This window comes from Carassius auratus, unplaced genomic scaffold (assembly GCF_003368295.1).
Source record: "Carassius auratus strain Wakin unplaced genomic scaffold, ASM336829v1 scaf_tig00022246, whole genome shotgun sequence".
Taxonomy (NCBI): Eukaryota; Metazoa; Chordata; class Actinopteri; order Cypriniformes; family Cyprinidae; genus Carassius; species Carassius auratus.
Genome location: NW_020525172.1, coordinates 4,906 through 22,943, shown reverse-complemented (window position 1 = coordinate 22,943; position 18,038 = coordinate 4,906). Strand labels below are relative to the sequence as shown.

General features: G+C 37.6%; 1 protein-coding gene across 1 annotated transcript; it reads right to left on the bottom strand.

The window, feature by feature from the left end:
* Positions 1-661: 661 nt before the first annotated feature.
* On the bottom strand, positions 662-17,081 carry LOC113077316 (acid-sensing ion channel 1B-like). Its single transcript, XM_026249739.1, has 10 exons — positions 17,006-17,081; positions 15,207-15,392; positions 12,811-12,938; positions 9,923-10,073; positions 8,001-8,057; positions 7,628-7,781; positions 5,960-6,051; positions 5,600-5,679; positions 3,207-3,308; positions 662-2,744 (listed from the first exon to the last, which is right to left on the bottom strand). The coding sequence occupies exons 1-10, from the start codon at positions 17,079-17,081 to the stop codon at positions 2,649-2,651; spliced, it is 1,122 nt and encodes a 373-aa protein (XP_026105524.1). The 3' UTR covers positions 662-2,648.
* Positions 17,082-18,038: the final 957 nt, after the last annotated feature.

Sequence of the window (18,038 nt, the reverse complement as noted above, 5' to 3'; positions counted from 1 at the left end):
TTATTTTAAGCTCCTTCTACTTCTTTAGTTAAACATGAACAATCTACTGACATCCACCTTAAAGCTTAATGAAGTAACAGTGAGACGTTTGTAAAATCATGAATGATGTTTATTATACCTTCATAGATAAATAGAACAGCCTATTATCTGCCGACCGCACATCAGGCAATATGTAAGTTTGTAGTAAAAAATCAAAGGAAAGAATAAGAGTACTAATGAATCTGCTGATTTCCATGATAACACTGATAAGAATATTTGATCATTCTTTAACATCACCTTTACATACTGGTGGTCGTTTGTGCTTTGATATGAAGTTTACAACATTAACATACATCCCTGCGAGTACAGAATTCAAATAAACAATAAGTTCAGTTAAATTTTCATTAACAGAATCAAAATAAAGACAGAAGAATAACAGTCTCACACGGACATACATGCACACATACGTACTGTACGCACAACTACAAAAGTTAGCATTCGTGAATGGAGTGTCGTACGAGCAATCGCTCTGATCCAGCCAGCGATACAAACTCTGGCTTGTTACATTGCAGATCCTGGAAACGCTTTCATCCAGAAACAGACCAGCAACACAACGCAAATGATAAAACATTCGTCACAAACATTCTTGTTCAGTCACACCTTCATGCACACATAAACAATCATGTATTCATAATCATGTGTCCAAATATCTGTTGGGGGCTTCCCATTAACATTTCTTGTTAGTCATATATACTAATCATTAAGGTTGGAACGATACATGTTTTCGTACCTAACCGTCACGGTATGGACATCTCGATTTGGTGCCTTACAATGAATGCAGGCAATTCACCCCAATCTTGAAGGGGGCGCCCGTAGCAATGTTTGATAACCAACTGCCAGCAGAAGAATAGCGAATGCCATGAGTTGCGCACAAATCCCAGACAGTGAGCATGTGTTGATTCTGAATGTGTCTCTCACAGACTGACAATGGTGTGTACTTTAAAGACTTGTGAACTTAATGGTTTGCGAAATGGAGCTTTGTGCTCGTGTATGCTAATTCGGCACAAATCCAAATACACCATAATATTTCCATATTTGCAATGTAATGTCTCTGTTTGCTAAACTATTATTTATTATGTAAATTATAGGCTTTGTACTTCAGTTTTGTTCCAACGGTGACACAGGGCCAGGCACGCTGATGTTTTGGTTCACTGTATTTTATTTTGATAAAGTACCAACTGCACTGTCAAGTTAGCAATGCTGGAACTGATTTTGTGTTTGTGTGTGTGTGTGTGCGCGAGCGTGTCAGCACGATCACTTAATTCCTGTTTCCTCACTCCAGCAGAATCAACTTTAAACACTTATTGTCTTATTATTACTGCATCACTGTATAAAGATCTGCTTTTATTTGTGTACACTCACAATGAAAACAAAACATTGTGCTTTTGTAAAATAAAGAAAACAGATAGGATATGGCTTTCTGCCATTTGAGATATAGGATACATTATGTGCCGCACTGTTTTTTTCCCCCTTGTTTATCCGTAAACTAAATCGAATATATATTCAATATATTTGTTCCTTGTATATTATTCCTTGTATACTGTAGATTTTTTTACATATATATCAATAATAATATTTAGTATTTTCACATCTGTCTGTTCAAAATAAATGAAAAGAAACCGAGCATAGTAGATTTTTTTTTTTTTTCTCCTGTTGTACCGAAATGTTATCGAACCATGACCCCAGAACCGAGGTACATACCGAACCGTGACATCTATGCACCGTTCCATTCCTACTAATTATGCAACAGACTAATCCTACATTTTGCCATTTTTAGATATGAATTTAAACATTGATTACTTTTGAAACATTTTATAATTGAAGAGATATTCTGACAAGTTTCATCAGCCTGCTATTACTCTGGGGTCACTGAGAAATGTTATCCTGTTAAAACCTGCACACGCACGCATATACACATGAAAACCAACTTTACACCATCTTCCAACACTTGTGTATAATTGAGGCTAACTTGGCGATGGAAATAATAAAATCTAAATAAAACGAAAAACATGCACAAGATGACCAGCATGCATTTACAAGATGAGACCTGTAACACAATGTCATATGGGATCTGAACCCTCCAGCGTCCTAAAATCCCACTTTTAATGCTTGTAATGGCCACCTTTTTCAGAAAGTTACATTCTCGTGAGATACACCGAGGCTGAATCGATCCAGCAGATCAATGGACAAATGAGGCTACATACAGTGAATAAGCGCTATATCTACTGACCTACGTAAGCCACTGGTCTTAAGACAGTTAAGAGCCAACACTATGTACACGGACGGAAGGCATCAGGGTCCAGCTGCAGAAAGCTATTCGATGTCCAAGTCCCCTAATGTGTCAATTCTTAGACTTCAAGGAGTTTCGTTTTTGAGGCAGTATTTCCTTGAAATGTTCAAAAAACATCAAAAGTTTCCCATGGAACATTTTAGTGAAAATAAACTTTGTTGATCGGCACCATTCCTCCGACATCTGGATATGTCAAGACATGGTGGTTTTCTAGTGTGTCGCAGATCCAGAAGGTTTATACTGTACTGTCCGGTTGTGAAAGGAGTCCGTACTGATGTGGTCAGCTTTGGTTGTTCTCTGTCAGGCTCTTACTTTACGCTCAACAGGTGAAGTCTTCGAAGTTGCCCTGGCCAGGATGGTGAGGTAGCATGTTGGCTGGGTATGTTGACGGGGTATGAAGGTTGTCACAGGGAGCCTGAGAGTAAAGATAGATATTCAGAAACTGCACAGTGTAAACTGAATACTTCCTTCAATTAGGCAATAAGTAGCATGTGAAACATTACACGGTATGATGCAAAAATTATTTCAGACATGTCCTGATTGTGTACATGTGAATTTCAGTTAGAGGCATCCAGTTGCCATCCCCGAAAATACAATTGTGTAAAAATGGCTGAACTTTTGTCAGTTTAATAAAAAAACTCAAGATTAAGCAAAAAACCACAATTGATATAACTACTATTTCTGGCAATGGAACAGCACCTCATGCAGTTTTCTGGCTTGTACAGGCATATAATATAGTTGTACATGTAGTAAACATACTGAATACTGTAGACATACAGTAGTATGAGTTATATAACTATACTATTCTGGACATAGTCTTTACTGTCTGTAAGTATGAGTTTATTGGCCAACAGATACTAGTGTGATAGTTACTGACGTGACGCTTCACGTCATCCAGGCTGAGAACGGCTCCTCGATCGCCGTTGCTGCTCCGCTGGTGTTTCTTCTTGGCACAGCGACACAGTTTGAACTTGATCACCTTTGAAGAGAGAAAATAAACCCACAGCTAAAGCTTTCTGTGCAGTTCACGCTATGATATCTGCTATAGATGCTCATGTGGAGAGCAATTCAATTTTAACCAATTTATAATTTTACTTGAACGTCTGATCATGGATAAATCAGAAAAGCATGAAACAAAAACCAAAAAAAAAATGCTAATTTAGATTAGAATGGCAAAAATGGATGCATGGAACTGAAAACTTGTTTTTTTTAGATGTAAGACGTGGCAAGAAAATTTCCAGGAACTCAAAATGTTCTAGTCTCTAAACTCAGCTTTACTAGGAGATTGACAGAAACGATGTGTGGTAACAGATTTGAACTCGTAACTGGGGCATTTCCCCCCACTTCCCATGAGGGCCTCCTGTCACACAGAACAACATGATGGATTGATGATGTATTGTTTGTTATTGGCTTTTGGCTGTCATGTACCAGGAGACAGTTTAAACCAGCCAGATTACACAGACACAAGTCCTGGAACTGACAGTATTTGTGTCTCATTTCCTGCAAATGATTCCAGCTTCCACCTGCCATATCTGACAGCCTGTCTTCCATCTGTGTCCTGATGTCACAGGCGTTACTCCGAGCCTGGCGTTGAGTCTGAATCTGACTCTAGGGACTTTTTGCGTGGAGTTTTAATTGATCAAAATTGGTGCATTGCTAGATTTATTTATATTTTCCACAGAATTGTTTTGGGTAAAGAACCCCCAAATGAAATCATTATTCTGGGAATATAAATCACAAAAAAATGACTTAAATGTCTCAGCCTCATGCAAAGCTCGTGAAGTCATGCTGCTTCATAAGACTGCTTGCACAGACCTTGGCCACTACTGTTAAGTACTCCTAAAAGGCCTGTACTTCACATACAAATTGAAAATCATGAATTACTATGTAATGTGTGATTTTGGTAAGAATAAAATAAAAATATTGGGTGGGGTATATATTTTTCTCTCTGTGTCTTTCTGATGAAGGCCCCCAAAACTTTCCACATATCTTTATTGGGAATGATGAGATAAATACAATTATTCTGTCAAGAATGCAGAAAATGTTTATATAAAGCAGTATGAACAGTCTGCTAAACTTCTCCTTTTGCATTTTACCGCAGAAAAGAACATCATTCATGTTTGAAACGACATTAAGGTAAGTCAGTTATGACAGATTTTGCATTCTTGGATGAAATATCCCTTCAATATTTGTCTCTTTTATCTTTCAGCAAGAACACCTTGAATGCGTGTGCCTTTGCTTTTGTTTCCCAAAGGCTCATCTGAGTCTGTTGTGCAGAGTTGCAAGTCAGCACTTTGTGTAAAAGATCATGTGATGTGTTATCAATCACTGCCATACAGAGATAACCCAAGGAGCATCTGAGAGAACAGACATGAAAAATAGCTCTCCTGGCACCGCCTCCCGGTTTTTAAAGTCATATGTCTTGATGCATTGCAGTATTGGGTGTTTGGCAAAGATCTAGCTGCCAACATAACATTAAGCAGAATCATGAGTATTGTGATGATTTATGACTCACGGTACCAGAGACATTTTTCTATATATTCAACATTTTAAAATCAACACTGCCATCTAAAAAATGGCCATAGATGGTCAAAATACCAAAAAAAACATATATTTAAAGATTTAAACTGAACATTTTCAAAAGGGGGAATACTGTTGCAATGCTTCGCCCACCCAAGTGTGCAATCCTTTTGCAGATGAGACCAATGGTTATCAGTCAAGTTTGGCGGACAATATTCTTAGCAGACGTTGAGTTGATTAAGATGCTAATGACAGAGTATCTGCATGCATGCCAAAACTATTTCTTCTTAATGCTCGAAGCACTGCATCTGACAACAACACAGAGTCCTCCACTTGCTTTGAACAAGATTCTAGTAGTCTGCTTCTGCACTGTTCTGCTTGCCTGCCATCATAGCCGATGACAATTTCCCCCAATCAAGAGATAATTCCACCCTTCGCTTTAAGGTATTGATATCTCGAAAGCAATCACATCCTGAGCTAAGGCTTGAAAGCTAATGATATTTTAACACTCTGTTCATTCAGACGCTGAGTGTGGAGAGGGATCTCAAGTGGAAGAAAGCTAAGAGAGCGCTGCTCTTGTGAAGGTCATATTCAACACAATTATGGGGGAAAGGAGAATGTGCCATTCTGAGTGACAGAAATGTCCACAGCTGTCAAGTTTCAAGGTAATTATTTCCGAAGGGTCTTTAATACATTGAGAAAAGAGGAAATAACAGGTGCAGGTTTGGATTTGAGTCATGGAGGTCTTACCTCGTACAGATAGTCAAAGAGCTCCAGGATGGTTAAGATACTGGCCCCGATGAACAGGCCCATCTGTCCGCCAATGTCACCTGAAACAGTTTAGTTCAGCATTTCGCCACAGGAACAAACAAACAAGCTTTGCAACATATATGGATTGTAAAATGACAAGCTGCTGTTTGCAATTTATTTGATGTTCAACCACTTTAAGGTCTTTATGTTCTCCGTTTACAGCCACTATAAGTTAGTTATTGGTAGTTAGACTTTCTAAAAAGTGAAAAACTGTGAAATAAAACCTGGAAATATAAAAGGATACAATCATTTCAAAGCTTCAAATCACCATCTCTTGACATATAAGAAACCGCAGCTCACCAAGAAGGCCGGCTATCTCGTAGGCTTTCTTCTGCTCGATGGTCTCGTAGTTCAGGGCCTCGAAAAAGATGTCCAGCACCAGGATGTTTTCTCTAAAGGGCAGAACAGAAGGGAAAGGTGAGGACACCCCAGCTGCATTTACTTCCACAACCCTCCCAATCTTTCAAACCATCTTCCAAGCGTTGATCCACAGTCTGTCAGTTTCACAGCATCTCATTCTCTCGAGCCAGCAGCGACCTCAGGCATTTTAGGCACAGCTGGAGCTCATTCTGAGTCTACTTGGCACTTCAGACTTTATATCATATTACTATACTTACTCGACTTCTTAAAAAAAATAATTTAGTTTTTATTAAGAACATTCACTGCAGATGGTGTTAAAGTTAAAAAATTTTGATCCCCTTTGAATACATGTTAAATGTTTAATTAAGGTACAGATGACAGCTGCAGTTATTTTATGAGTGTTTGCCCAAGCTCTTCGAAGCTACCTAGAGAAGCCCAAAACACTTAAACGGTTAGTTTTAATGGTTCTTTTGCAGCAGGTTTATCGAAGAATGGTAATAAGGTGCTACTTTAAAACCAAGTATTAAAAAAACACTACCTTCCTCCTTTCAAACCCTGACATTACATCATCTGGGTTCAAAACATCATCTCTGCATGAATTAATACATAACCCTATTACTGTCAAAGACAAGTAGATAATGGCAGATTTATGATTATGTATGATTCATTCATTCCCTAAATCGAAGTAACCATGGCAGATATCTGATTTTGAGCATTTTCACTGGATAAGTCATGAACATTTTTGGGAACAAGCAGAAAAAGACACCGAGTCATTCAGCTGATTAAATTCTCCAAAGTTTTTCAGTAACTTCTCTTTTCCTGCTCTGAATGTAAAGCACCGCAGATCATTTACAATGGTTCCACTTGACTTCTCTTTTCATTTTCTAAATGCTAAATACTGCAAATAATAGCTCTCCTCCATTTCGATCATGCAAATAGAAGAACATAGTTTCATGAGATTTTGGTCACTGTTTTGTGCATTTAGGCTGCCGTAATAATTTTGCAAATTAATGAGTCAACATGGAACGACAACCAAAATTTCACAGAATTAATATTTAACACATCAGCTGAAAATAAGTCATTATATTTTGATAATTTATGAACAACATTTTTCTCATTTAGAATAAAAGACACTATTTAATAGTTCATAACAAGCTGACATTAAAATCATTGAAATCATATCATTTTAAAGTATACCTAAACTAGTGTAACTGCCTGTAGAATACACAGCAAACTAAGAGCAGCGGCTTTCTTGACTTCTCTCAGTAAATGTACTCAGGATTCATGTTGTTCCAGATGGCTGCAGATTTGGAGACATTTCCTGACATTTTTTAGTGTGTCTGTCAAAGCAGTGATGTGTTACATGTCTGTTGTCTGGTCTTTAAGCTGTCAGATGATTGGCGCTCTGGATCTTGCACGAAGGCAGACAAAGATCATGGTTAATTACTGACGAGGCGCTAAACAGCTGGCAATTTGGACAATTAAACATTTTCTCAATTATGTAAATATTTAAAAGTTGCCCAATGTCAGCTTAGCAAAACTGCTCAGTGGTGTACCGAGTTTTCTGAGATATCGTCATGGCCAAAACTCTTGGATTTGGAGACTCACGCGATGTACTGCTCCGTCTTGTTGAACTTCTTGGCCAGGTATTTGGCCGAGGCTTTGCTGGGGATCTTGACGAAGGACAGCTCTTTGCCATAGCGCGTCATGTTGCAGGGCGTCTCGCAAACGCAGTAGTCATTGTCTCTCTCCACCAGAAAATCTAGAGCCAGAGACAAAGACAGAACGTTTCTCTTAACCTCAAAAACCCTGGCTGGAAAAACAACAGGACAGATGATGAAGTGGAAAAGGGCTTGGGGAAGTGGGTGGTGCGGTTAGAAGGGGTCATAAATCCAGCTGTCCCATCATGGCCTCAGGTTCAGACTTCAGTAATGAGGAGAGGAGAACTGGCCTCTCTTAATGGAGGCAGTGAAATTCTCACCTAGAGCGGGATCTGCACACTCCTTATACTGTTCTGGAGTGCAATATGGAGCATCTCCTGAAGACAGAGAAACACAACCTATAAGCAAAGATTCAATTCAGTAGCATTTTAGTTGCAACTGTTATTTTAATCTCATTCCAGGTCTTTAACCTCAAAATCAAGATAAATCATATTTTGCGTTAAGAAAACTTATTTTAGGATCAGTAAGTGTTTTTTTTTTTTTTTTTTTTTTACGATTTGCAATTGATAACAATAAAGCACTATTACTGTATTGACTGTGGACATTTTACTTAGTTACTTTGGTATTTTGTTTATCACATTCCCATTATTGCAATAAGGTCATGGAAATAATCTTGTCTGGACACAGTGATTAATTCATTAATTGTCATTTTTATTTATTTAAACTACCACAAATTAGGCAGTACGGCAAATCAATTGACATAAAAATTTCAGTGCAATAAATAAATACACGTCTAAAACAGGTTTTATAATAAAAAAAATAAATAAATTCCTTAGTTTTCTCAACTAAAAAATAAGAAGAAAATAAATAAATCTAAATTATGAAGTTTATACACTATAATAGTATTTGCGCTGTCTTTAATTGATTCTGATGTCAATAAAAAGCGACTGTGATTTTCGTGACTTTATTACAGTAATGAGAATCTAATGAGAAACATCAAGAATAATGAGAATTACAAACTAACCCTGAAGTAAATCATTACAGTGATGAGAAATAGGCTTAATTGTAATGCAAATAAGTTACGGTACAAAATAGACTTAATCTGCTTCATGTATAATGCATTTTCTTATTATTTGCTTTTGGGGTGAAATAAGAACCGAATGTGTTTTTGTGTGAGTCAGCCTTTAAGAGAAGCGTGAGGATAAAGAACAAAAGATGTGCCGCAGAGAGAGAAGAACACAGTGTTCTAGCTAAAGGTGAAATGAAACAGCCTCTGTCTGTCTGTTAATTAAACCGTGTCCGCTTCCGTCACGCAGCCGTTATCAGCTCTGAACGTCTCCTTAAAAAATCTGATTTCCTCTTTTGATTACTTGTGTTTATCCAAGTTTCCTCAAATATTTTAAGGACTCTTGCAGAGAGAGAGAAAGAGCACGTACAATCGATGCTGAGTGGAAAACATGTCTAGACTACATTAGCCAGAGATGTGAACAAACAGAATGTTCTTGTAATAATAAACTAGTTTGCTTATCCACAAGTCAATAAATCAGTCAATAAAGTTGGCTACAAATCTCTAGTTATAATTAAAAATGGACTACAAAGCTACTGTCTGTGAAGTTGCGGTTGATTATAACGATGTTTTCCACATGCAGTGCTGATTATATATAACCACAGCGTTCCAGTTTTGACACAGTGTAGATGAAACTGAAGATACAGCAAATCCTGCAGTTCGGATCTAGTTAATGACAAAGTCTTTAGAGATGAACAGAGAGACGTGTCTCAAACCGACGCACAGAACTCAGCGGGGAGCTGGATCCTAACAGGGCTGCATGAAATCCTGGTTTTCTGCTTGCTGAGGTTAAAATCCTCTTACTTTCAATAAGCCAAAAACTGGTAAACAGCTTCGGGAGCACAGCGAGGGTTTAAAAATCACAGGCTTTAGAAGCTACAGCTTGAAAGCATTTCATTCACCGCAAGAAGGAGCAAATAATTTAATAATTCATTAAATGACTGGTGGCCAGTCCGAACTAAAAAAGACTTTGTGGGAAATGTTTCTCAAGGTTTCTTTCGTTATAGTTACCAAGTTTAAGATTTTAGGGTGTTTGAGAAATCAGGCTACAGAATAAAACAGAAATATTTGTGCTTTACCTTTTAATGCTCACAAGAGAATCACACAGATAATTATAGATCTATGACATCGCAGATATCCTCGTATCATATATATGTGGTTCTGCTTATACATTACCAGGCATGTGCACCATGCGGCAGTTGCAGTTCTCCACCAGATAGCGTGTCTCACAGTCAATGCGGCAGGCGGTGATACTGTATGTGCTGAAAAAATCAGAGTCCATTGCTGAAGCCTTACAGTCACCCCATGGAGGAGGAAGATATGTCAGCTACAAGACAGAAAGACATGGTTATTCAATCATGTTATTCCATTACAAATACAATTTATACTACAATCAAAATGCAAAACTGCAACACAAATATCACTCCACGCATGGCATGCAGCAGAGACTCAAATCACAATGGCTTCCAAAAGAGTTTGACATTAGCATGTTGCTAACAGTTTAACAATCCTGATATAATGACCATCACTATTCACAATTGTAACCGTTTTATTGATAATTTAGAAATATTAATTTATATGGAGCGGTGTTGACATTTCTCTGAAGTTTGCAGGGGCTGATACGTTTAAAAATTGCGTGAAATAAACTAGCAATTGCGAGACAGTTGTGAGATAAAAACTCAGAATATTAAGACATAACTGCGTGATATAAACTCGCAACTGTGAGTTAAAAAGTCAGAATTGTGTGATATTAACTCAGAACATAAAGATAGAGTTGTGTGATATAAACTCGCAATTGTGAGAACGAGTCCCCCCTCCCGCTAAAAAAACGAAATAACTAAAAATAAAATATATATATAAAATTGGGATTTTAACTCGCAATTGTGAGATATAATCTCACAATAAAAAAAAATAGATAAAGTCAAAATTGCAAGGAATCTCGTAATTGCGAGTTAAAGTCCAATTTTGAAGGATATGCTCTCGCCATTCTGTGAAAAAATTCTGAATTGTGAGCTAAGTCGCAATAACCTTTTATATCTTTAATTCAGTGGCGGAAACAGACTTCTATATACATGTGATGCTGCAGTCAACCAAACAAATGATCTTAAAAGGCTGCATAATGTTTCTTCATACGTTTTGGAACAGCCTTTGCAAAAAGTCTGTTTGGCATATCACTCGGTTTAGGACAATTGTATAATCCCTGAAGACACCTCACTATCAGCTTGAGAAATGCACACACACGTACACCACAAACAAATGCTGCATATCTGCTAAAAACAAACACACACTCCAGACACTAAAGGTAAAGCACGCTAATGCTTTACATAACATAACTGCATGTAAATTCAGTATCTATAAACATTCTACTTGAAACCTTAGAGGAATGTTTCAGGTTCACAACAATGCGAGCTTCACCGACAGCATCTGACATGTTGACTTCCTATGAAAACTAGTAAAGATGGCATTATAGGCAGCATTTGAAGGCATTATAAGAGGATCCTCAAAGTGAACAATATTGTGAAAAACAGATGGCATTATAATACTGCGTCCTAAGACACCTTGTGATGTCATCTATCCTATCCCAGAATGCACTGCAACCAGCTCAGTGGAATTAAAAATAGTTAAAAATTATTACAAACTGCAATTTTACCCCAAATTTGGGAATGTAGTTAAGATATTGCCTTGTTAGCTTGGCAACATGCTAACGTCACAGTGCTAATAATGCAACATTAATTGTTTGACGCAAATGCCAGTGTCTAATGAATCTGGCATATTCTATAAAAAACCTCATTTACTCAAAGGTGTGTTTGCAATAAAAAAACAACAACAACGAAATAATTTTAAGAAAATAGCATTGTTGTGTGGACAGAGATATACAAATTCCCCATTGAGTAATGAGTGGTGGATACACAAAATAATGGAAGAAAACCACATCTTTGACCAAGCTATTGGTATGGTAACAGGCATTACCAATTGACTTCAGTAAACCACATGTATACATTACTCAGTCTTCAGCACAGTCTGAGAGTAGCATCCATTAGTAAATACAGTTGTCAGAGTGACTGACAGAGATGGATGCTTATCCTGTAAAAGCCAATGACATTGAATCTTAGTGATGTATCTAGAGACGCAGGCTTGATCTTTGTGTAAGACGAAAATAAATGAGGGGAAATGTAACTGAAATCAATCCACTGCACTTGGGCGACTTACTGACCTCCAATTACAAGAGAAGAGATCCGTCTGCATATCAACCACCTTTCTGTCAGTCTTCAGCCAGTCAGATTGTCTATCTGTCTCTTTGACTCTTTATCAATCACATCCACCTTGATTTCGACTCTTTATTTCTCTCACTGGAACAAAGTTGCTGTTTTTATTTTATGATGTGGCCTTCATGAAAATTAAACATGGATTCTGAGAATCCTATACATAAATAATATTTATCCCAGGCAGCAGGGTCGACCTCTGTATCGTCCATTCGCTCTCATTTAAAAATCAAATCATGTTTGTGCTTGTGGGAGATCAAATTTATTCTCGGGTGAATCTCACAAAGCTGTACACATCATATCTCAGTCCAAAATCAAACAAATTTATATTATGAATATTGGAAAAGCTTATTTTATTCCAGCAATTTATACATGAACAACACTGTGGTAGTGGCTGAACTTCCTTCATCAGCTGAAAAAGTTTTTATGTTTTTTATGACAGTTCTACCCCGCTGTTATTGAGTTGGTTCTGTGCTCTTCCAAAACTGTCTGATTTGGGGAAGCCAGCCAATCAGATTTAAAGAGACCAGCACATTAAGCACATTTTCACCACACATTGTGATTTGCACATATACACATATGAGAATTAAGTCTGAAAATGTGCTTCATTGGCTTTAAATAATGTCACAGTGTCAATCAGAACTTTCACCAATGGAATGTGAATCTCCACATTAAAGTATTAATAACAAACATCCATAACAAAAGCAGCCGCAAAACACCAAAACCAAGCAGTCAAACAACAGACTGACACAACTGCAGTCCAGCATTGATAAATTTACAAAAAGAGCAATGCCTCGGTACCCGCTGTTCTTGGCAGGAGACGAACGTCTGGAAGCCTGGAGCCACTCCAAATCCCAGCTGATCGATGAAAGGCGGCTCATCCTGCGTGTGGATCTGGACTTTGATTCCCGCTTCGAAAGACGTCTCATCTGTGATAGAGAGAAAGAGACGTGAAGACTGGGACATGTACTCAATGCAGGTGTCTCAGAAGAACAGATGCTATCAGGTCATATGGGATGTGCTTTCAACGTATAAATATCACAATATCAAACTGCAACGACACATTCCTTAGCAATCACTGCTTATTATACCAAATTAATCTAAACTTAGAACCCAAAAGCATGATAACAAAAACCTGTCCTTGAATACATGACACAAAAATGTGCCTATAACAATAAATCAATGCAATAATGCTACCAATACTAAAATAATAAATATTCTAGCACTCTAAATTAATCTTTGCACCATTTTGGTATAATTCAGGGTAAGCAGGGCTTTATGACCCAGGGTTAAAAGTAATGCTACACATGGATTAACTCAGGGTTAAAAAGATGTTAACCCAGGGTTAAGCGTAGTGTGTCAAACTAGTGTGCAGAGTTTCTGGATGTCAAGACTTTGAGACAGCTGCTCTGTAATCACAGAGAAATCCTGTCAGCTGTGGAAGAGATTTCAGGACAGTAACCAGAGAGCGGCTTGGAGGATGTGATTAGATATCGGAGACCTTCAAGAGCACCTGTCGTTTGGGGAAATTTGGAGGAGCACAAGCAGAACTTTCTGGGAAATCGCAGCATTATAAAAACAATCTCGGTAAATGTCAGGTGTTGACACCAGGCAGGTGTGCAGGGTTTCCCATCTACCCCCTCTATCTTTTCAATTACGGAGGCATAGAGAGGTTCAATTGGTCCTGCTGAGAGACAGACAAGGTCGAGAGTGTGGTTCACTTCCTAGTCTGCACGTATAGCATCACTTGTAATTGGCTTGCAGCTGTAATGTGTGTTTGTGTATTTGCGGTTTTCTGATCAATAGGATCCAGCCTGACGTCACTTTCTGCATTTTGAGTTCTCAAAACTGATTGAACTTTACTGGAAAGGTCACAGACATTTTCTCCTCGCAGCATTCTGACCTTCTGCTGGCAAACGTCCAACGGCTGCTTCTGTTGTTTACTGCAGTGTCACGCTTAAACTGTTCTGCTGAGTGTTCATCTGTTTTTAAGGCAGTCGACAGCTCTACTCCAAAACCTAACGAGTCCCCTACTTAGCATTTTAAGGCATTATATGATTAATTGTTGGCTTCTAAAATACCTAGTATTGGCCAAATTCATTCAATTCAATATGGTGTAAGAGTGAAGACAAACAGTTTCATCTAATAAAAGTTTACGTGTGTGCCAATATTAATAACATTCTGACATCACACTGCGAATCGCAACGAGCATTCCAAATCAGTTTAAATTTCAGTTAGAATGCTGCTATGTAGTTTCTATGTCTGATAGCATTATTTATTTGTATGGATTTGAATCGATTCTGTCCCTTGTGGTGAGCTTTGTGACATGAAGGTTCATTTAACTGCTCATTCACAGTCTGTTTGGTTTAACTTGTTTATTATTAAAAAAGACGGCATGCCAGTCTAGCAAACACAGGATAATCCTAAACTAAACCCTCATAAGCAGATTACTGACATTTAGATGGCTCAGGTCATGCTTATTATTTCAAGCAAATCTGCCTGGAGAAATATGGAAAAAAGCCAAGAGTTTCAGCCGAAATCTATAGATATAAAACAGTTCAAGCATATAACAATGTTTAAACGGTAAACTTAAAAATGTGTGCTATATCCAATATTTTGTGCAGTGAGTGTGCTAAAGTGCACTTTGCGGGACACAGAGGTGCCAGAGTGATCACTTGCATTTTTATTTCAGTGGATACACCATTATTTTTACTCATAAAGGTAAGAGTAATACTTCATTTGTAAACGTAAAGGGTCTACTTTTATTTGTGTGCACACAATATTAACAATACGTTGTGCTTCTATAAAATAAAGAAAACAAACACGATGCACTTTCTGCCGTCTCGTCTTGAAAATGAGTGCTTACGAAAATGAACTGAAACTCGCCTCACAGACATGATAAATATATCTATAGAAAGCTTTAAATGAATACTTAACGAAATAAAACAAATCAAAAACTCTTTCATTATAATCGTAATCTGTAAACATGCACTTCTCTCTTAAGTCACATCTGAGGAGGTGGCGAGTCAGGATCAGCAACTTTATCTTTGCGACACCGACACCGACTCAGAAAACACTAGTTTATTAGTAAACAATTAAAATATCGCCTTACTATTTCCCCCTGCTTTGCGGCAAGCTTTATTATTGCATGCATTTGAACACAGAAACATTAGATTACTAGAGTTCATAAAACGTACCAGTCTCTCCCCACACAGGCAGATACTCGTCCTGCTGGATATCCAGCATCAGCTCCAGCCCGTTTCCCATCCCTCCCATCATGGTGACCAGCAGTGGCCGTCCGTCCTGTCCCGAATTGAAGGTGTAGCATTTTCCGTAGCGTGTGAAGATCTGAAAAAAATAAATAAAGAGTCTTTGAACAAGTACTGCTTTCAATGATGGATCATTGTCAGCTTACTTTGAATAACTTAAATCTGTTAATATCAAACTTATACCAATGATAAATGCTGTAATAATAATAATGATATATATATATATATATATATATATATATATATATATATATATATATATATATATATATATATATATATATATATATATATATATATATATACACTAAAACATGCCTCATTCAATTACTTATTATAGAAACTGCTTTAAAATCTTAAATGAAATTAACACTACACTATTAGCACTTGCGGAAAGCAGACGATAAACAGAATTAAATTTAAAGGCATGTTTAAAGATTTCCTTCTGATGATCACAGCAATATGATTATCAAATGATGCTGAATAAAACAATCTAGATATAATTAAAATCAAACATAATATTTCTGAATGCCTTTTATGTCTTAATAGAAATACTTCTATACATGAACACAAGCATATCTTTTATTACTGTATGTTCTAAAGATGCTTCTGAACAGGAATGAACCAGTTGCACTTCCGGCTAAAACCACACTCTTTCAAGTCAATTTGTTTGATAAATGATAGAGCATCTCTAAGTTGTGAGGTGGTCTACACTGGGGCAGAGGAGGCTCATCCAGCCAGTCTTAATTGAAACTGAGCTAATGGACATCTAATTAGATCACAGACAGCAGGATATGGAGAGCACGGCTCCTCAGAAACACAACTGCTCCTCGCTGCAGAAAAACTGATTACAATCACGGACAAATGAGAAAAATTCACAGAGGAAATGAAATAGCACATCTTTAGAGAACTTAATGACACTATAAGAAATGTCAGCGGCTCTCCAGGGAATCACATCTCAGAAAGAAACGCAACATTCGTACGGATACAGACAGCTGTCTTTACCGCTTTCTCTTTGAGAAAGAAACGTCTCGATGCCAATGAAGGATGTGTCAGATATCAGTCGGCATTTGAAGACAGATTTATGGTGGATTCAGCACGTATTCACAGATGGAGCGCTCATATGAATACACATCCTGGCAAAGATCATTTTATTACAATCTTACCTAAAGTAAGGCGATAGTTTTGAACACTGGCTGGTTATGTACTTGCTCAAAAATTGAGTTGGGATCAAAAAACTTCCATTTGGATTTCATGAAGACTTTAACCAACATGAAAAGTTGACAAACAGAACTTACAAAGAAAAGTTTGCAAGGCATAAAAAATGCATGTGCATGATTAAAAAATATAAAATATATCAATGACCCAGTAAAGCAAATAATAATTCACTACTGATGAGACCTCACTATTGTCAATGCCTCAAAGCCTTGTGTGTTGCTAACCTAGACAGCATTTTAGGACATGCCCAAAAAGAACATCCACTATAACGTTTTTAAAAGCTCTTGCCTTTTCCAGGCAAACATATTTAAAAGCATCAGAATAATTGTTCCCTTTTGCCATTACTGACAATAAGTGTTCCCGAGCTGCTTCTACTTCTAAACCTCTGCTGATGAGATAACAGCGTCTAAAGCGTTGAGCTTTTAAACAGAAGCAAGGCTGTTGCCAAGACGAGAGAGTTGCTGTGGTAACTGTGGCAACACAGAGCGGTTGGTTAGGCTGGCGTTGACCTTGGGACGCAGGCGAGTCGATGCTAGTGGAGTCTTTCTGAGAAACTTCACAATAAAGTCCCCTCAACGAGGCCATCGCTCCATTGAGCACTGATAGCTGCATGTTATTCTAAAAGAAGGGGCCTTTATATGCTAACGGTGCTTTAGAAGATATTTACAATGGCCAAAAGGCTTCACATGCCGTTCTACCAGGAACATGAGTCAGAAACACATTGGAGTATCTTTCCAGTTATTTTTGAGGACAGAAACCATTTATTTGTCAGAATTGATAAAAAAGGTGTACTTGAAATACCTTGTGTTTGGCGTTTGAACATATTACTAACTCCTAAATGAGATAGAAATGACCAAAACAACACTACCTAATAACGCATTCAACCCGAGCGCTAAGGTGTGTTAAATTATTAGTGCCAAAGCTGGGCTACCTAGTGTCATCAAGCATCATGTGTGTCTCTGCTGCTTTGATACAAGAGAACTGCCTCCTCTGGAGCTGGAGACATCAATAATATATGATCATTTCTGCCCTTTGTAACTAGACTTTTTGAAAAACGGAACGACTTTAAGACTTTCTGGCCGCTGAGGGGAGTCTGAAGAAACGAGGCGCTCTGATCTCCCAGGAGGACGCTGTCAGCGGGCAGACTCTGTTCAGAATCCCAGGGGAGGAGAGGAGAACTTACAGCCGTAATCAGCGGTTTCTTTGAAAACAAAACCTGCCACAGGAACTTCAAAATGCACTGGAAAATGGTCACGTCATCTTAAGAACTGAACAAAGGTTATGCAAACTGCATTTAATTCAAAATATGCATTCAGTGCCCACAAATTACTTCTTTCCATATGTGCCAACATTGAGTCGATTTAGAATATGTATTAAATAGTATTTTATGGCAATGAAACTATATTACAACAAAAATAAAAAAATGTATGCAAATGCATAAGACATTAAAATTAACAATTAATAATCACTTCACAGTATTTACTGATAGATTAAAGTCACTATTTCACAACTTTATATTAAAATATATTAGTATTTATTAGT

What these genes read in the sequence shown, in the direction of transcription:
- LOC113077316 (XM_026249739.1), bottom strand. Translation starts at nt 17,081, where the DNA reads ATGGCCTCGTTGAGGGGACTTTATTGTGAAGTTTCTCAGAAAGACTCC. An exon ending in CGACTCGCCTGCGTCCCAAG is followed by an intron (nt 15,393 to 17,005) that starts GTCAACGCCAGC and finishes CATTGAAAGCAG; the next exon opens with TACTTGTTCAAAGACTCTTT. An exon ending in TCTCCTGCCAAGAACAGCGG is followed by an intron (nt 10,074 to 12,810) that starts GTACCGAGGCAT and finishes TCTGTCTTGTAG; the next exon opens with CTGACATATCTTCCTCCTCC.